The 21,336-nt window shown below is 42.7% G+C and overlaps 1 protein-coding gene across 2 annotated transcripts in view; it reads left to right on the forward strand.

Annotated features, from left to right (window-relative positions):
• The window catches only part of TMEM181 (transmembrane protein 181), a 211,671-nt gene that overhangs the window by 116,108 nt on the left and 74,227 nt on the right, over positions 1–21,336 (forward strand). For both annotated transcript variants that reach the window (XM_063443394.1, XM_063443395.1), the window contains exons 5-6: positions 929–1,050; positions 2,624–2,743. In XM_063443394.1, coding sequence (XP_063299464.1) covers positions 929–1,050; positions 2,624–2,743 — 242 coding nt within the window. The remainder of the gene's footprint in view (positions 1–928; positions 1,051–2,623; positions 2,744–21,336) is intronic.

The following is a 21,336-nucleotide window of genomic DNA, read 5'->3' on the forward strand; positions in this document are numbered from 1 at the left end:
CTCGTGTTATATTGACTTGGGTTTGAGAACCTCATCAAGGCGCTGCTCCTTTCTACTTTTTTTTTTTTTTTTTTAAACTATCTAGAGAATCTGGTAACACTTTACGCAGAGAATTCTACATCTTTTATTTTTCTAGCTGTAAAGAACTCATTCCTCTCCTGTAAGTGAAAACACTTTTTTTACAGTCTCCATGGGTGATCTGTTTGCTATTCCTCTATAAACGGGTTCGCATATAGCGATTTGTACTGATCCTATAAATGTTTGTCTAGCTCTATCATTTCACCTTTGAGGCGCTTTTTTCCAAAGAAAAGAAATGCAATTTTCTAACATTACATTTTCTAGTTCAGCAATATCCTTCTTTAAAACTGGTGCCTAAAACTGCACCACATATTCAAGGTGGGGTCTTACCATTGATTTATTAAGAGGCAAACATTTATTTTTTGATCACTTGAATTAAAATCCCTTTTTTATACACAAAAGCAAATATATAGGAACTGGCATTACATACTGTTGCCTAGTTTATCTATCACTGATCTCTAGTCCTTTTCATTTAATGTTGTCTCTAACTCAACCCCATATAATGTATAAGTGGCTTGTGGGGTCCATATTCCAAAATGAATGACTTTGTACTTTTCTGTATTGAAATGTTACAAGTTCTGTCTTTGTTTGGCTGTACAATATAAAACCTTCATTATCTGCTAACAAATATGTGACTTTTTGTAACTTGTGCCTGTTTAAAATTAGAATTATTAGCTAGTTACAGTGTTCATTTGTTTAAGCTATCCATCCTATATTCTTTCAATCATAACTGACTAATGATCCTTCTAAATATAATTCCTCTCTTGTTGTTTGTAGTTTACTAGTAACCATTTTCCAGAATGTTTTCAAAAGTAAAAAAAAATGCATCTTATTTTTAAACTTCTTACAGATGTAACAATCCAAAGTAATTTCTCTATGACAGTGAAAATAAATGGTGTTGACTCAGATGCAACTGTGACATTTATTCGCAACCATGAGTATACTCGACCAAGGACAATTAGTTGTGCACAGGTATGTTCCTCTTCATGGGAAAAAAATACTATTTATACTATATATTAAATAAGGTGTATAAGAGGCAATACACTTTGGGTTACCTGTACTTTTATTACCTTTCCCTTTAGGGGCGTATCGTTAAATGGGGACTTTGTGGGTCCACTTAAGCTTACTATTTCAGGTGGGATCCAGGGTTTAGGTTAGGATTGGGATATAGTTTTGGATGACTGCTACTAGTCTTTCTACCCCCTCCCTCTTGCTTAGATCAGGGTTCCCTGATATTCTTACTAAACTGTTTATCTGAAGGAACAATTTAGCTTCCTACCTTTATGGGAACCATGGTCTAATAACCTACATTTTGTAACTGATTCTGTTATGCTTCTGTTACTCCCTTTACCTATAAGAGATGACGTTGGTGGGACTCGTTTCCTATATTACGTGTTTTTTTGTCTTCACTACCTTTGGGTGTCCTACACTCATAGTGGCTCAACAGTTACCTTTTTGGTCTCATTTGACAATTTTAAACCACCAGTATCTGTGACCTTTATTTTTATTTTTTTGTTTAATGAACATACATGCAAGTTTGCAATGCCACGACAGCAAGAGCAAGTATGACAGAAAACAAAATATAACAGTTGCATGGCATTTTGACATTTCAGCATGTTTATAAAGCATAATATAGTCAGGCTAGGCAATCTTGTCTAAATTCTGGACATATGCTATTGGTAAGGTCATTAAGACATTAGCTCTTTGAGTAATAATGCTATCAAACATGCAAGGCTAACATAAGAGAGGAAAAACAGCTGGAACTGTATCAACTACTGAGCTACCACGTTACACAATGTAAAATTTCCAGATGGGTTAACAGGTCAAATGTTAATGGCTGCAGGCAAGATGGCCTCCGTTTAACATCTTGGAAGAATAAAAAAAATAAAGTATATAAATGAATAAAATGAAGCTAATAAAGGTAAAAAAAAAATGAAAATAATTAATTTAGTATTAGGATTATACAATTTGAGGTGTTTAATATTAAAACATATTTTAATTTACAAAAATTATTTAAAAAGCTATTTACTTTTATGTTTAATTGCTATGCAAGTGAGCATGGTGCCATTCACATTGGCATGCTCACTAATTCAATGTTTTTAACCCCTTAATGACCAAACTTCTGGAATAAAAGGGAATCATGACGTGTCACACACGTCATGTGTCCTTAAGGGGTTAAAGAGTTTGGAGAGCTAATAGATTTTATTGGAGGAGTATCAGAACTCAGATAATTACTGGAAAATACATTTTTAGAGCTTGAAGAGAAAGACAGCTGCAACGTTACTATATTAGTCAGTGAGATAGGTGTTTGGTCTGCATAGTTGATTTGTGGGTTTTATACTTCCTGACAATAAAATGCATACTATTTGGTGAGTTTATAGTAACTTTAAAATTGCCCAAACCTAGTGACAGCTTGGCATTATTGGCTAAATCTTCAACTGTCGCAGAACATTCACAGGCAGACTTATAATTATTCGGGATATGCATGCTGTGCAGTGTTATTTCATCACAAATTTACTTTTTTTTTTTTTCATTTTAATTACAGAAATGTGCTGACATTATTGTAGTTCATCTGGGCTACTTGAATTACACAGTGTATAAGCTTGAAGTTGGGTTTGAAAATCTACAGCGTTTACAGTACACTATCACAGGATTAAACTTTACAGTGAGTATTATTATTTTATTTATATAGCGCCATCTGATTCCGTAGCGCTGTACAATGGGTGGACTAACATACATGTGAATGTAACCAGACAACTGGACGTACAGGAACAGAGGGGTGGAAGGCCCTGTTCCATGAGCTCACACTCTAGAGGGAGTGGGGTATAGTGACACAAAGGGTAAAAGTAGGGGTACGAAGTAGGTTGTTAGAAAAGTATTAATTGAGGGCTTAGTAGGTAATTTTTGACAGTTGCAGGAGAGGAGTCATGGAGGGTGGGGGATGAAAACCTGCTAACAGTTTAATTGATATGCTTTCTTGAAGAAATTAGTTTTTAATGAATTTTTTGAATGAGTGGAGACTGGGTGAAATTCTTACGGAGAAGGGAAGGGAGTTCCACAGAAGAGGTGCAGCCCTGGAAAAGTCTTGGAGGCGGGCGTTAAAGGTGGGAGTATGGACAAAGGATATACGTAGGTCTTTGGCAGAGCGTAGGGGCCTCGACGGGACATACTTGTGTATATGGGAGGATAGGTAGGTTGGAGCAGCATTATGTAGGGACTTGTAAGCAAGCACCAGAATTTTAAATTGAGCCCTATGTCTAACTGGAAGCCAATGCAGGGACTGACAGAGCAGGGAGGCGTGAGAGGTGCGGGCGGACAGGAAAATGAGCCTCGCTGCTGCATTCATTATAGATTGCAGCGGTGCAATCTGGGAGCACGTGAGACCACTGAGAAGAGTATTGCAGTAGTCCAGGCGAGAGAGAACAAGAGCATGGACCAGCACCTTAGCCACATCCGGGGTTCAATAGGGGCGGATGCGCGCTATGTTTTTGAGATGGAAGCGACAGGATTTGACTATTGATTGGACATGAGGGGTGAAGGAGAGGTTGGAGTCTAAAAGAACACCCAGGCAGCGAGCCTGCGAAGTAGAGGTGATGGTAGCGCAGTTGACTTGGAGTGAGACAGACACGGGAGTAGTAACACTTGAGGGAGGAAAGACCAGAAGTTCAGGTTGAGTTTAAGGAAGTGAGCAGCCATCCAGTTGGAAATCGAAGAGAGGCAGTCAGAGACACGAGTTAAGATGGGCGGAGAGAGATCAGGAGAGGACGGGTAGATTTGCGTGTCATCCGCATAGGAATGATAACGGAAGCCAATAAATGGATACAAATTGTATTACTCAGCCTTGTTACAATGCAGCCGCCCATCCCATGTGTTCCCTATTAAGGGTTAATAATGTATAGGGGTGTATATAAATAAATACCCCTTTCTGTCTCATTAGAGATTTTTGCCAGAGGCTCAAGGAAGCAAGGTGAATGGTTAGAGTTAGGACCCACCTAGGGGGGTCTGCCTTGATTTTGGCAGGTGGGCTCATTCCTCTCATGGCCATTGGAGGTAACTAAAAGACCTCCATTTGTTTAAAAATACATAGGGATAAAGGAGAGAGCGCAATGTAATTGTGTTGTTGAGGGAGATGAGAGAAAAGGAGAAGAGGAGATGATAGAGCATTGCTCCTATGAGTAGGCACTTTGAGGAAAACAGGGTGAGCAGAAGTAATTATCAATTACACTACTTTTAAGTTGAGTTAGTTATTTTTCCTTTAACCCCTTGAGGACGGTTCAGGACCGTCATCGGCATTTTTCCATTGCCGACCGCTGACGGTCCTGAACCGTCCTAACTTTAAGATTTACTTACCCGATCGCCGTCGTTCCCCCGGCGGCGATCGGCGTTGCTCCCGTTGTGTGGAGACTGCCTGCAGCACAGACAGTCTCCCCATGGCAGATTAGGACCCCTGGGGCCATGTGATCGCTCAACAGGGCGACCACATGGTCACAATAGGTGTCCATGTGTCTGCCTGCAGGGGGACTGTCTGTGCTGAGCGTTCAATTTAGTTTTTTACTTTTTTCACACACAAACAAATATGAACGCTAACTTTGGCCAGTGTTTGCGACTAAGTGGCTACTAAAAAAGTCTGGACATACCCCATATTGAATACCCTGGGTTATCTACTTTAAAAAAAATATGTACATGTGGGGTGTTATTCAGCGATTTATGACAGATAATAGTGTTACAATGTCACTATTGATACATTTTAAAAATGTATGTTTTGAAACCGCAATATCCTACTTGTACTTATAGCCCTATAACATGCAAAAAAATAGCAAAAAGCATGTAAACACTGGGTATTTTTAAACTCAGGACAAAATTTTGAATCTATTTAGCAGTTTTTTTCATTCGCTTTTGTAGATGAGTAAAAGATTTTTCACATAAAAGTCAAAAAACATGTATTTTTTTCAATTTTTCACCATATTTTTTCATTTTTTTTAAATTAAATTACATGAGATTATATAAATAATGGTATGTAAAGAAAGCCCCTTTTGTCCTGAAAAAAAAACAATATGTAATTTGTATGGGAACAGTAAATGAGAGAGCGGAAAATTACAGCTAAACACAAACACCACAAAAGTGTAAAAAGATGCCCGGTCGCAAATGTACAACATCGCAAAAACAGTCCGGTCCTTAAGGGGTTAAATAATATTACATGGTAATCTGGTTTTAAAAAGGCTTAATTGCAACCAGTTACATAGTTACATCAGAGACTTGCATCCATCAAGTTCAGCCTTCCTCACATTTGTTTTTTGCTGTTTAACCAAAAGAAGGCAAAAAAAAAAAAACCCCAGTTTGAAGCACTTCCAATTTTGCAACAAAATAGGAAAAAAGTTCCATCTTGACTCCAGAATGGCAGTCAGATTTATCCTTGGATCAAGAAGCTATTACACGACATTGAAAAATTATATCCTTGAATATTCTGTTTTTGCAAGGATGCATCTAGTTGCTGTTTTGAGTTCAACCTTTAAACACATGTTGATCCAAAAGAAGACAAGAAAACAAACAAAAAATTATAATTTTGAAGTGGTGATTAATGATCCGATTTCTCTTTGGATCAACAATCTGTTCACATGCATATTAATTATATACATTAATTACACTTATATTTTTATTTAAAAAAAGCTTTGATATTTTTAGAGCGTGAATTATGAGACATAAAGAGCATGCCTTTATGTCTCATAATTCACGCTCTAAAAATATCAAAGCTTTTTTTCTGGCTTTAGATGATATGACTACATCTTTAGCAGATTAATCTATATAGATAATATATAAGATAATTGTGACGAGATCAATCTCGCCACATTGCATTGGAGGAGCCTGGTTGCCTGCCTACTGCTGTTGGATTATGGACCGGCAGTTAAACAGTTAATTTTACTGTGCAGAAAGGTTTATTCATGCCTTTCTGCACAGCCGTTCGGTAGATTTAGCCTACTGCACAAACAGCCTTCTATTAGCTTCCCCAGAGCCGTGGGGAGCCGGCAGGCGCTGTTAATTGGCCGCCCAGAAGCTGGCGTGCGCTGCCAATCTACCCCCCAGAAGCCGCGGTTAACCGCGGCTTAACGAGCGTGTGCTGTCAATTGACCACCCAGTAGCTGCGGTTAACCGCAGCTTAATTGACTGTTACTAGGTGGCCGCGGTTACACTTGGCGGCCGCTAGGTTGCAGTGTTATGGTGCTCCCTGCACGGCCAGCGGTGCTCAGCCTGGAATCAGGCACTGAGCTTCCAGCCTTCCCTGCTTCTGTTCGTGGCCATTTAACCGAACACCTGACTTTGTTTTATGTGAATACTTTAACCCAGATAGCACAGCCATGGTGCCTATTCGTGTAATTAAAGACTTTGGCTCCATGGCAATTGAACTGTGTGTATAGGATCTGAGCGCCATTCAGTAGTTATGTGCGCTCAGATCTAAGCTATCTGGGGATATGTGACATGTATGGATATTGTGTAATAAATTTAATATTATATGTTTTAATTTATTTTACTGTCTTTGTGTCCCCACGTGTATAATGGCGATTTGCCTCTGTCCTGGGAGACAATTGGATTACTTCCCAATTATATCCAGGATAGAGGAAGGGCAATTAGGATGCATTGTGGGGATGTTTTACCTCTGTGTGTCTGAATGTGATACATGTCTGTCTGTGTTACAGTCTTCCATCTGGTCACCTAGGGGAGTGTCCACCAGGTGGGAGACCTGCATAAATACTGGGCAGGTAGCCCTCAATAAACCAGACCACTGCTTGACCCTCAACACGGAGCTCTGTCTCGTCTTTGGGGGGATTTACTGTATGCTGTTGCCAGGAGTGTAAGCCGCTTGGGTGCTTTTCCTGATCGTCTGCTAGCAGCTATTCGTGAGGTTCCAGTTCGGGAGTTTGGAGTGCTACTTTGAATGCAGTTCGGGAGTTTGGAGCATTCCCTTGTATTTAGTTTGGGAGTTTGGTGTTCTGCAGTAGCTGTGTAGCCCAGGAATAAGAATTACCCCCATGATGGCATACCATTTGCAAAAGTAGACAACCCAAGGTATTGCAAATGGAGTATGTCCAGTCTTTTTTAGTAGCCACTTGGTCACAAACACTGGCTAAAGTTAGTGTTAATATTTGAAAATGCAAAAAAACTAAAATGGCCCCAGCTGACAGAGGGAAGCCCCGAGGTATCTATTGACATTGCTGTCTATGGGGATTTAAATCCCCATTTAACCCCATTAAAAGAGCTGCTTGTCGACCTCACTTTGAGCTCTGCATGCAGCTCATCAAAAAGCCTGGGGCCACTAAAAATGTCTCCAGCTGACAGAGGGGACCCCCAGGTTTCTAATGATACCTGGGTTTCCTAGTGTGAGCAGTGATTTTACCCTGCTCACACTACATTGTGCTCTATGGGGATTTAAATCCCCATTTAACCCCTTAAGGACCAAATGTCATGTGTCCTTAAGGGGTTAAACAGCTGCATCTCACTTTGAGCTCTGCATGCAGCTCAGCTGTCAGTCTGGGGACATTAAAAATGACCCCAGCTGACAAAGGGGAGACTCAAGTTTCTAATGATACCTGGGTTTCCTGGTGTGAGCAGGGATTTAACCCTGCTTACACGAAAATCTAGATATAGGCATTTAAATGCCTATTTAAGCAGATACATGCCGCGCTGACTTCCAGCACTGCATGTAGCTCATCAAAAAGGCTGGGGTCACTAAAAATGTCCCCAGCTGATAGAGGGGAGCCCCAGGTTTCCATTGAAACCTGGAACTCCCGTGTGTGAGCAGGGATTTTAACCCTGATCACACCAAATTGTAATAGTGGGGATTTAAATCCCCATTTAAATGCTCGTTTGCAGCGCTCACTTTGAGCTCTGCAAACAGAGCATCGGTCAGTCTGGGGCCACTAATTCTGAATCAAATGATACCTGGGGCTCATGGTTACCAGCAAGGTAATAGACCCTGCTGGAAAAATACTGAAAATTTCCGTCATGCGTCCTTAAGGGGTTAAGATGTGTATTTTAGAAGATTGTATTGAAATATTTACATTTTATTTATTCCATAGGCACATAGCCTAAATTGCACTGAGGTATGTGTGAAATTATGATATCCCATCAATGTTAATATATTGCACAACAGTATGGCTGGCTGTCATGACAGCGGTAGAACCCAGCAGTGGAGTATACAGGATCAGCAATATTGGGGTAAAAACCTGCGGTAGTCACCATCACTGTGACCATATGAACTTTGCCCTTTCCAATGGCAGCTATTTTGTTGGATATATGCGGGCAAGTCTATCGGGTACGTAGTACCATCTGTACATAAGTTTTCTCATCAACTCAAAGTGCGTTGCGCATGTTGTTACCTCTTTGTGCCATTTGTGCTTTATCCCATTGGTCGTCCGGGATTGTGTATCCCAGCTCCTTGTGCCACGCTTCCCTGTATGACCTGGTCTCTAGTGGGTGCGTATCTATCAACGCTGTGTAAGTGGTAGAGAGTACTTTCCACGGGGGGGGAGGAGGGGTGCATAGCTTTTTGAATTGTGTCAGCTGTGTGGATCCTGTGTCAGCTTTACAGTTTTCTAATCTGTACGGCTTTAGTTGGAGGTATGGGAACAGTAGTTTACTCGGAAAGTTGAACCTGGTCTGCAGGTCCGGAAAGGGGATACATTTTGTTTCCATCGAGCAGCTGGTACAAGCGTGTGCATCCCCGCTCGACCCATGATCTATAGTCTAAGGTTGGTACTTGGATGCCCACGCTCTGCAGCGGTGTGGCTAGGGATGTTGGTCCGACCATGCACAGCGAGCCCCTCGCCGCGTCCCATACCTGAAAGGTGAGACGTGTCTTGGAGAGGGTTGTGGCAGCCCAGCGTCTCTGTGCCCTTGGGACCCAGACAGAATGTTCAAGGCTCCTCTGTCCCGCCCAGTGTGCTTCTATGTCTGTCCATTGTGGTCTGTGTGTCTGGGTTTGCATTGGTACTATTGCGGCTATTATCGCCGCTTTGTAGTAGGACATCCGGGAGATCCAATCCTCCCTTTTTGTTTTGGGTTTGATTAGTATCGTGTTGGCCACTCTGGGTTTGCTCTTGTTCCAAACGAATCGGACCAGAGTTCTCTGTAGCTTAGTGAGGTACGTGTTCGGGAGGGGTATGGGTAGTGTTCGCAAAAGGTAATGGAACTTCGGGATCAATATCATTTTATTTTTTTATTTTTTTTAATTCTTTATTTTTGTAGTGCAGATAGACATAGTAGTTCAAACAAGCGCCACAACAGCGTAATACAAGTTGCTTTCACGGTATGTAGTGGCTTGATAATTTGCACAAATTTTATATTAAACAGAGTATTTAAACGGTTAATATGTCCAAGTAAGACAAATTTAAGTAAAGAAAGCGTGAGTAGACATTGCTTTGTTCGTCACATTTAAAGTTACATGTTACAAGGTGAGTCTACGCCAAGTCATCAGCTTTAGCGAAATGATATTATGAGTCACATACAGTGAAGCAAAGAAAAACAAAAGGAAACCAAATTTTACGCTCAGTAGTGATGGACTAAGTATATCAGTGATGTTAAAACAGCTGTAGTGCGATAGTGCGCCGTGCTGCGTGGTCCAGGTGGCCTGCATGCGAGGTATATACCGGGCGTGTTGCTTTAGTGTGGACTAATTAAGACCTGCGCATCATAATTGTGGTGGGAGTGAGACTTAAGCTTGGTTCGGCATGGCATGCTAACCGTGGGTTGTGATTAGACATACTATGTGTGTCGTGGTGTGAATTGGCTAGGTCAGGCTAGTATAGATCGTATATGCAACTTAGCACGACATGCCAGTGGGATTAGGCGTGATTAGGAGTAACAAAAATGAAATGCAATTTTGAAAACAAACCAAATTAGAAATAAGCTGGGCCCAGGTTTACCATGTTTACTGCAGTACGGTTCAGGGAGGTCAGGCTATAACAGATCGATTGTTTAACATAATACATCACGTCTGTGGCACTAGGTGTGTCGAAAATCAGCCGTAAACTAGATAAAATATACAAGTTAGGAAAAAGAGCGCGTATGCTGTACATCAGCCGAAAGTGTGACCGATATAAGATCTACACGGAGCATTGCCTTGAAACAGGTGCTCTTGTGGCCCAGATCAGTAAGCCTCTATAAGCCAACATGCAAGCTTCCACTCGTGTGTGGTTACTTTTGAACATACAGCAGATAACTATTGGGTCATTGTGATCCAGAGTAAGACATCCTATATTATGATATATGCTAGGTAAATGAGGTGAGCGGTAACATTTTAAAACAGTCTAAGCTAGGTCCATGGTCATATAATGTGCAAGGCAGTTTAATAGTGTTGCATCAATAGGTGTACACGTTGGGACACAGTGTATTGCCACAGGGTCACCTCCTAGCGCGGCGTACTGCTAACATTCAAACATGTTAAGAAGGTTTCGCTCAAGAATAAACAATTTTAAGCCCATTAAAGTCCCGGGACCACCAAAATGAACCATAGGAAAAACAGGCGTTCGATAGCTCAGTAAAATAAAATAAAATAATGAGGTGAGAGACAACATTGGAAAATTAAAATACACTGGTAACTGGAAACGGTTACGTGAGTCCAACAGGGGCTTGTCAGCGATCTCTGGCGTTGGGGAGCTTGCAACGTGTATAGCAGAGCTGCAGTGAGTTGTTCTGCCGTTATCAAAGTCGTACTCCCCATTGTGAGGTGACAGAGCCGTTCAACTGTGATTAAGTCCAGTTATGGAACTTCGGTGTCTCTATTAGATGGGGTGTCCAAGGATCTCCCAGAGAGCCACCAGAGATGTCCGCAGCGCTTAGGTGGTTACCATTGCATAGGAGTCCGGTGTTGCGCCCGTGGGGAAGAATGGTGTGATCCTCGCCGGGTCCCAGCTGCAGGTGATAGGAGTGGGGGTAGGGTGTCCCCCCTGTGAGAGTGAGTCCTGCGGTAGGCCCAGAGTCTTTAGCAGGGTTGCGGCCTCCTGGATGGTGTGGAGTTGATGTGTGTCTGCCCCCTGTTGAATTAGGAGAGCTCTGGGGAATCGCCAGCGGTACTCGACCTTGTGGCGTTGAAGCAAGGTGGTTAACGGTCGGAGTGACCGGCGCCATGCTAAGGTGCCACTGGATAGATCCGCGAAGAACGTCAGCTCCATGGATTCAAACTGGAGAGGCGTTTTCCCTCGCAGGGCCGCGAGTACTGCAGCTTTGTCTCGGCCATTTCGGAGCGCTAGTATGACGTCCCTAGAGGCTGTGGCTGGTGCCTTTGCAGGCTTGGGGATCCGAAAGAGGTCTGCAGGGTTAATCTCTTTGGTTTGTCTGGTCGGTAGGATGGTTGTTAAGATGCGTTTTATGACTTGTGGTAGCTCATTTTCTGGCACTGCCTCGGAGACCCCTTTGATTTTCAGGTTGTGTCTCCGTCTGGAGTCCTCTTGTGCCGCGGAGCGGCTTTCTAGTATCTGGGTCTGCAGTTGGATGTCGTGTACTGCCTGCTGTAACGTGGTAATGCTCTGTGCATGAGCTTGTGTGGACCCCTCCAGCGTGCCGATGCGGCCTGTCAGGCCCTGTAAGTCGTTTCGAAGCGCCGTTACATCCGCTAGGATATTTCTCTGCAGGTCCGCTAATAGTGTCTTGAGGATCGCCGTGGTGACCGGCTCAGAGTCTGTGCTCTTATTGCAACGTTTAGGCATTTGTGTTAGGGCAGGAGCAGGTAGGTGTTCGTCTTCTGCGTCCTCAGACAAGTCCTCCGAAAAGTCGGAGCAGCCGCCATGGAGAGCCGCCATGTTGGGCCCACAGGCGTAGCTTGCTTGCCGCCACATTTCCCCGATCGTTAGCCCTGGGGTGGGCTTGCCCTGTGTAGTTTTTTTAGTTTTTCGTCCCATGTAAGCTCGGGGACCTTTTCTGACGGTTAAGGGTGAAGGGGTGAGGGCCAGTCGTTGATTTCCCCGGGTGAAGCACGGAGCTACAAGCACATGCGACTGTTCACATCGGCGTTCAGGCTCCGCCCCCTCGGGATCAATATCATTTTCACTGCTGCTATCCTTCCCACCCATGATCAGAAGCAGCCCTCCAATTTCTGCATAGTGGAGGTAAAACTCTGTATAAGTGGTTCATAGTTGTATTTATACAGTGAGGTCCGCTTTTTAGTTCATTTTATGCCTAGGAAGGTTAGGTCGTCTTCCCTCCAGTCAAAGGGGTATGTTTTCTGCATCCTTTCTGTGTCGAGTCCCACCCCAGGTACATGGTTTGGGTCTTGGTTACGTTCCACTTGTAATATGAATGTCTCCCATATGTGGTGATCAGTGTTAGCAAGTTAGGTAGTGATGTGTGTGGGTCCTTAAGGGTAAGGAGTATGTCATCCGCGAATAGGTTGGCCTTGTATTGTTTGTGCCCTATCGTCACTCCGTGTATTCGGTCGTGTTGTCTAATTTGAAGTGCCAGCGGCTCTAGCGCCATGACATAGAGCAACGGCGATAGTGGGCACCCCTGTCTAGATCCGTTCATAATGGGAAAGGGTCTGATAAGAAGCCAGCATTTAACACCTTCGCTGAGGGTGCAGAGTACAGGACCCTGACTGCCGACCTGAATCTCCCCGGGATGTTACATTTGTTCAGGACCCCTTCCATGAAGCACCAGTGCAAGCGGTCAAAAGCTTTTTCTGCGTCGAAGGACATTAAGCCTTCCTTCGGTGTGCCTTGCAGTCCACAAATTATGTCTAAGACCTTTCTAGTGTTGTCGCTGCCTTGGCATCCCTTGACAAATCCCACTTGGTCTGAGTTGATTATGGTTGGTAAGACTATGCTCAGCCTAGGCGCTAGTACTTTAGCAAACAGCTTGATGTCTGTGTTAAGCAGGGATATAGGGCGAAAGTTTTGGGGCTGGGTAGGTGGCTTGCCGGGTTTGGGAAGTGTCACTATATGTGCTAGCTGGCATTATCCTGGAAGTGTACCTAGGTCAATATTTGTATATTTGTTAAAGGTTGCTGTCAAATGTGGGGTCAGGGTGTTCCTGAAGCATTTGTAGTAGCAATTAGTGAATCCGTCTGGGCCTGGGGCTTTATTGTTGGGCAGTGCAAGTATTGCTTTGTTAACTTCAGATTCTAAGATTGGGGAGGAAAGTAATTGGCTTTGTTCTTCCGTTAGTTTGGGCAGGGGAAGAGGGTCTAGGTATCGCTCTGTGTCTGGGAGTGTCGGCTGGTGGAGGGATGCGTCATGTTTTAGATTGTATAGCGAGGCATAGTACCTGGCAAATTCGTTGATGTCTTTCGGAGTTATAATTTTTTCCCCCTCCTTGGATATTAGGTGGGCGATTTATTTTGGCTGGCTTGCTGGTTTCGTAGTCTATTTGCTAACATCTTGCCCGTTTTGTTGCCCTGGGCGTAGTGTGATGCAATTTATATCCCGTCTTCTCCTATTAATTTGCCTAGTTATTTGTTGAATTTTGGCCTGTAGGGTGGTGGATGGGGTTGCTTGGTTCTGCCTGGTTACGTCCTGGAGGTCTTTTTACCAGCCCACCAATTGTGTTTGTGATCTTTTACAAAGGTATGAGGCCCTCCTTATCAGTAAGCCTCGGTGTTTGCCAGATGTTCGCCTGGGTGGTCTCGTCAGGACTATTCTCCAAGAAGAACAGTCTCATCTGTGTATTTGTCTTTTGTGAATGAGGTGTCTTTCAGGAGAAACTCATTTAATCTACATAGGCTGCGGTGGGTAGAATCATAGGCATCCTTAAGTGTTTGTCACCGGGGCGTGATCGGACCAGGATATCTCCCCAATTTCACATTGGTCTAACGCCTGACCCTTTAGAAGCAAGCCATCTATACGCGAGTATGAATTATGCACTGAGGAGTGGAACGTAAAGGCTTTTTCGCTAGTGTGTAGTATTCTCCACGCGTCATATAAATGGTATGCGTGGAGCAATTTATGTATTGCCTTGCATTGCTTTTTTAAGGGTCTAAGTCTGGGACTGTGTGCAGGGAGAGTAGTATCCATAGATGGGTCTAAGACATGATTGAAGTCGCCGCATATTACTGTAATGCCCTGTTCTTTTTCTACTATTGTGGTGAGGATTTTGTGAAGGAAGTTTCTTTGCTCAAAGTTGGGTGCATAAATGTTGACGATGGTGTACAGTATTCCGTTAAACGTGCCTATGACCATTGCATATCTGCCCTCCCTATCTAGTGCATGTGAGTGGGGTGTGAACGCCACATGTTTGCTAATCAGTATAGACGTTCCTTTTGCCTTCGTTGGGGAGGTAGCAGCATGAAATTGGTGGGGGTATTACCTACTCAGGAGTTTTGGGTGGGTATTCTTCTTGAAATGGGTCTCCTGTAAGCATACAACATCCGCTCTCTGTGAACCAAGTTCTCTGCTCAGGTGGTGTCTTTTTACCGGGGCATTTAGTCCCCTTACATTGTGTGTGTGTGTGTATGTGTATATCTTCATGGGGGTCTAAACCCCGTCGTGAATATCAGAGCTAGGTTTAGCAAATGAGTTCTATTAGAGGGCGCTTCATGTCCCAGTTGCAACAAGCAATGCAGCCCACCTCTCGGTGTTATTCCATCTGTGCAGTGTACCCAATGGATGCTATGTTTTGTTTCAGGTGTAGGGTGCGTCTCCCTTGTCTCAGAGGAAGGATGGGGTGTGGTTAGGGGGTTGGCCAGAACAAGACCTAAGTATGAGAAAAGGAAAAGAAAGTATGTACAAACGCCGTGCACAGGGCTACCTGCCACGGTAAAGTGAAGGCACTCCGTGTGGGGGATGGAGGCTAACAAGCTCTATGAGGCATTGTTTGGGAAAAGAACCAGAACCTATTTGTAACATTGTGTGTTTGAGTTATATCATGCTAACATCCGACAATACCGGACATATAACATTTATCACAACTAACATTTCACATTTAACCTTGCCCATGCACGTAACTGACCCTCGTGTTGCGATATTACTCGCATTGGGGCATCCTTGGATGCCCACCCAGCTTTGAGGGATCGTATCGTCACCCGGGTTGTGTTGCGTTGGGGTGTAGCCTTGCTCAATCGGCTTGGCTGGTTTCCCTTAGGCCCTGGGTATACTCCTAGCTGTGTGATTTCCCCCCCCCCCCCCCTCCGGTGTCCTCTTTAACTGCCACATGTGGTGACTGATGGTGTGCGGTAGGGGTGGCAGGTGTGTGTGCTCCCACGCAACACCTGTTGCCAGTCACCGTGCGATAGGGACCCTTATAGCCCTAGATTAGGGGGTACTCAGAGTATGTTCTCTGTGGGGCCTGGCCTGAGCGGTTAAGTTATGTGTCGTGGAAGTGATGTTTTGCGTACCTCAGACCGCGGCTATTCCGCTAATTGGCCTATATCTCTGATTGTGACCTAACTATCTGGTTATATAAGCATTATCACAATGCCTAACTAACTCAACACATATATGGTGCAATGTATACTTGTGATTAGATAACCAAGTCTCTTAGTTTTTCGAACTTCTTAACGTCTCTGCGCCGCGTTTCTCTATTCTAGCGGCAGTCTGTCTTTCTGCGATCCTTGCGTCTCTGCTCTTGGGGCAGGCTGATTCCATTCACGGAGTCTCCGACGTCCCTCTTCTGGTGTCTGGATGGCTGTAATGGCTCCGTCTTTGATCATCAACACTTTCGTGGGAAATCCCCACCTGTATCTTATGCCTTGGTCCCTCAGCACCTCCAGGATTGGGGCAAATGTCCTTCTCTTGCTGAGCGTTGCCGCCAACAAGTCAGCAAATATTTTAACACTGGAGTAGTTCTCTGGGAGTTGAGATGCGTTACGGCTTGCTTTCAGGACATGTTCTTTAATGTGGTGGTAGTGGGCCCTGAGGAGTAAATCTCGAGGAATCGTTTCAGGTTAGTGTTGGGGTCTTGGTAACCGGTGGATTCTGTCCACCAGTAGCATGTCTGCTGGGATTTCTGGGGCATAGGCATGCAACAGGCCTCTCGCATACGCAGGGCATACGCAGGTAGGTCAGCAGGTTGCACCTCTTCTGGGACCCCCCCGGTGCCTAAGATTGTTCCTGCGGGCTCTGTCTTCATTGTCCATGAGCTTCCAGTCTATGACTGTCAGTTAACCAAAAAAATTAAAACAGGAGAATTTTTTTCCTTGGTACTTTTATGCAGAAGGAACTCTTTGTTCGACCCAAGAAACAAAGTAGTGTAGGTTGCACCCAAAGCTGAATAAACTCCTTCAAATTGTAACCCTTTATTAGAAAATATGATTTCTTTTTTTCTGTATTTATCTTAAGATCTAGAGCAGTGGTTCCAGACCCATTCCTCAAGTATCCCAGAACAGTCCAGGATTTAGGGATTACCCAGTTGTTTCTAATGAGTCTTTAGAAATGAAGAAAAAAAATGTTTAGACACAACAGGGTAATCCCTAGACCCTGGACTGGTAGTGGTTACTTGAGGACTGGATTCTAGAGGGTTCTCTACTGAAGTAAGACTTCAAGGTAAATTCAAAGTGAAAAACACACAAAACAACTATTGTGGGAAAGCAACCATCGAAAAGGGGAGCTCCCAAAAGCTGGTATGGATATATTTACAGAACACCGTAATTACTTCAAAAAATACCTAAATGAGCTTACTTGGAGAAGATGGATACAAAAATATTTTAAATGATTTAAAAAAAAAAAAGGTCTTATACCAAGGGGATTAAGAATACCAACAACCCCTAGCTCACATATTGAAGAGGTAGAAGTTGTGAAAAAATGGGAAGAAGCTGCAGGGCAATGCTCAGCACGCTTAATGCAAATTATATGCAAATCTGAGAACAAGAAATTTTCAGAAATTGAAAGCGAGGTGGAAAAAATCCAACAATATAAAACAGACCCAACCTTTGTTCCCAATGAAAATAAACTTCAAACTAATTTAGAAAAATACCAAACCATCATAATACAGAGGAAACATCAAAAATTCCTAAGGGACCATAAAGATTTCAAAATGGGAAACGTATATAAAAGGTTCCAAAGGAAAAGAAGGGTAGACAGTGATCAGGTCTCAACATCTGAGTATGAGTCAAGCGAATCTGAGACTGACATACCAGTAACCCTCTTGAGCTCCACTGAACACAATAGAAGCATTCTTAAAAAAGGAGTTACCTTTTTAGACCATACACAGGGGGAAAATCGCCCCTTTCTAAGACCAAGACCAAAGAAACAGCACAACAGAAGGAACCGTTTTTAAATGATAAACAAATCGTAAATCTATCTAGTCACATCTTAACACGATCAGAATTAGATTTACTGGCAAAAGGTTTATCTTACATTCCACCACCACGTTTTGATAAATTTACTTGGGTCAAAGTATGTGATGAGATTGAAAAAAATCTCCTCTTCAGAGATAAGTCTCAAACCAACTCAAATTTAACAGCAATGGAATATAAGGCGTTGAATGATTTAAAAGAAAATCGGGCAATAACGATAAAACCTTCAGACAAAGGTGGAAATATCGTTATCATGGACACCCAAAAATATGTCGAAATGACTAAAAGAATTCTTACTGATCAAACCACCTATAAAACCACGAAACAAGATCCTACTAAAGCATTCATGGAAGAGTTAAGAGCCATCTTACAGCAAGGCTTTGACAACAAAGTAATATCAAAGGAAGTAATATAACTATATGCTAATTGGGAGTCCACGTATTTCCACCTTTTACAGCCTGCCTAAAATTCATAAACAAAGCAGTGTCTTGACAGGGAGACCTATAGTCTCCGGGAATGACAATATGACTCAAAATGTGAGCATTTATCTAGACCAGGTCTTAAAACCCTTAGTGAACCAGCTCCCATCATACTTAAGAGACACTAAGCAAACGCTAGCCGTGCTAACCCAGTTCAATATGCCAGATAATTCCACAATCTGTAGCTTGGACGTTGAATCAATATACAGCTCCATTCCACATCTTCTGGGCCTCAAACACACAGATTACTTCTTGCGGAAGAGGGGGTCACATCTGGATAAACATAGCGACTTGGCAATTAATCTCCTACGGTTCATGCTAACACAATTTCTTTGTATTCGATGGGGTTTACTACCACCAGGTGCAGGGGACGGCTATGGGGACGTCTTGTGCACCCTCATATGCCAACCTGCACTTGGGGTGGTGGGAGGAACAAGTTGTGTTCACAACTCCCCCAAAAAATCCCCTGACCCAGTACATTCATCTCTGGAAAAGATACATTGATATTGTAATCATTTGGACTGGGTCAGGGGACAAATTCCTTCAAGTTGTACAAAACCTAAACGTCAATGATCTTAACTTAAAATTTACGTCAGAAATTGGCACTTCTTTATTAAGCTTCCTTGATCTGACCTTATCCTCAGAACAAGATGGCAGTATCAAAACAGACCTCTTTAGGAAAAGCACAGCCACCAACAGTCTATTGAACTGGGGTAGCCATCATCCAATTCAACAGAGAAGGGGGATCCCCACGGGCCAATATTTACGTCTGAGGCGTAACTGCTCTGACATAAAAGATTTCAAGATGCAAGCTAAAGAACTATGCAGAATGTTCAGGGCCAAGGGTTACCCTAATAAGGGTCTTAAGAGGGCATACCATAGGGCCCTCTTAACGGAACGAGAAAGTCTCGTAAGGGAAAACCATGCTCCTATTTTACCTCCAAAGGAAGCTGACCAAAAACAGCTTAGATGTATTGCCACCTATGACGCAGGCTGGGACCACATCAAAGCAATTATGAACCGTTACTGGCCTTTATTGAAACAAGACGAACAGCTAAGGGATGCAATTCCACCTTACGCATCTCTAGTAGCCAGGAGGGGTAGGAATTTAAAGGATACCCTGGTTCACAGCCATTTACAATGAACTAAAGCACCGACACATTGGCTGTCAGACAAAATGATAGATGCGGAAGGTGTAAAGCCTGCAATTACATAAGTAAAAATTCAGAAACTTTCACACCGAAAATTTTAAAGCTCTATCGTTTTTTTAATTGTAACTCGAAAGGGGTTGTATACCTAATTATTTGTCAGTGTCACCATATGTATGTAGGTAAAACCTTCCGCCCCTTTAAAAGACGGATTCTCGAACACGTTAATTCAGTGAAAATAACTAGGAATATAGAAACCTCGGTTTCAAAACTGTCCACAATGGGGATCCTACTACCCTTAGGTTCCAGGGTATCGAATTAGTCAAACCAAATCAGAGGAAGGGCAATTGGGATCAACATTTGAAGAGACGCGAATGTTATTGGATTTACCGCCTGAAAACATTGTCTCCCAGGGGACTTAACGAGGGGTTCTCATACTCCCCATTTATTTAGGAGTCTCTGCTTTATTCTATGGTACACTTGTAAATATGTATATACTCAAATTTATGCCTTCTGTTAGCTTTTTTTAATTTTTTTTGTTTTATTTCTATTCCTTATTGTCTCACTCTGTTTGAATTAGTTGCCACTTTGATTATTTCATACTGACCTCACCCATTTCCCCTATATAGAAAAGAACAAGGGAATAAACATATCACCAAGTCCAGGATACTGTCACTTTAAGCCTTTTATTTGTGATATAAGTACATCGAGATTGAATTGGGTACAAAAGTGTCCACATACAAATTTAAACAGTATTTCTTCAATAATTCATTTTATTCCTGCACTAAATAAGATTGATGTGGTTTTTTTTTCACCGATCTGGGTGCAGGCAGGTCCGCGATTTGATGGCTATTCCTGACTACTTAGAGTACCTGGAAGGCCATTCAGCGTGATTTAATATGTACAAGGCTTTGACAGAGTAAAGATTTCCAAGCTTCATACATACGTTACTTCAAGGAGAACCACAAATCGCTATAGAATTTCAGTGCCGTCAATCATCTGACATCACTAGCATGAAACTCCACCCATAGCAATCTCACGTGGTTCATCAATTGTAAGGTCATTCATTATGTATCACAACCTGAATACGGATTGGTCACTTTGTATTTAAATACCCCGGGTTTTGGGGGGTTGGGGTTTAGCCGCTGACGAAGGAGTCTTCACACTAGCACTTCACTATGCACTAGAAGGGACCTTTCCCTCACCTTTTTCTAGTTTTAGTTTTCGTTTAGTTACCATATATACTCGAGTATAAGACGAGGTTTTTCAGCACATTTTTTGTGCTGAAAAACACCCACTCGTCTTATACTAGAGTTAATGTCTGTATTTGGCAACTTACATTGCAATAATATAGACAAGGACCGCCGGGCTCATTACAAGCCCGGCGGTCCTGTTGGGGACTGGCAGCGAGCTGTTACTTACCTTCACAGCAGCTCCTGTCAGCTCCCTTCTCTCTCCTCCGGTCAGCTCCCTCTACAAGTCTCGCGAGTATATATGGTAACTAAACGAAAACTAAAACTAGAAAAAGGTGAGGGAAAGGTCCCTTCTAGTGCATAGTGAAGTGCTAGTGTGAAGCTGCCGTGCTAAGCCAGCCCCCCAAAACTACTTCCACAGGGACTTAATCAATAATCACCATTTAGTGGTTACTTTATGCATGCTCCACAGGGACTGTATTAATGATCACTATTTAGCAGTTACTTTATGCTCGCTCCTCCAATTAAGGCTGTCGTTTTTCCACTCCTTGCTACTTTGATATCATTTTGACGACCCACCTTTTATTAACAATAAAGCATCTTTACTCGCTTGTAGATTTTATAGATCTAATGAAGGATGACATTTGAAGTATACTATCCCCCTGTGCTTACACTATAGGGGTTACAATTGCAGGTTTAATTGAAGCATTATACACAGGGGGAAATAGTAATACAGTACTTATTGGCACTACTGCTGGGGCACATTGTCACAATATCCTTTTGGGGTAGAAGTTTAATAAAGTTTTATTTTTTCCAGGATACATAGTTTCATATTGCAATCTATTTATCTATGCGCTCCCCCCTTTTTTTGTATCCATCTTCTCTAAGTAAGCTCATTTAGGTTTTTTTTTTTTTTTTTGAAGTAATTACTGTGTTCTGTAAATATATATATCCATACCAGCTTTTGCGAGCTCCCCTTTTCGAGGATTGCTTTCCCACAATAGTTGTTTTGTGTGTTTTTTATATAAAATGTCAGGGTTCACCATCCTGACCAGATTCCCTGTTTTACGATCCAATCTTTTATTAGCTGAAAACAAAAGGGGAAACTTGCTGTTGTATCAAATTCAAAGTGAATTTCAAATTTTAAGTCAAAGTAGCCGAGCTGATAGCCGAACTGGAAAAATTCAGCAATGCTATTTTAGCTTTGAATTCTCACTATAGTA

This window comes from Pelobates fuscus, chromosome 2 (assembly GCF_036172605.1).
Source record: "Pelobates fuscus isolate aPelFus1 chromosome 2, aPelFus1.pri, whole genome shotgun sequence".
In the NCBI taxonomy this organism is placed as follows: Eukaryota; Metazoa; Chordata; class Amphibia; order Anura; family Pelobatidae; genus Pelobates; species Pelobates fuscus.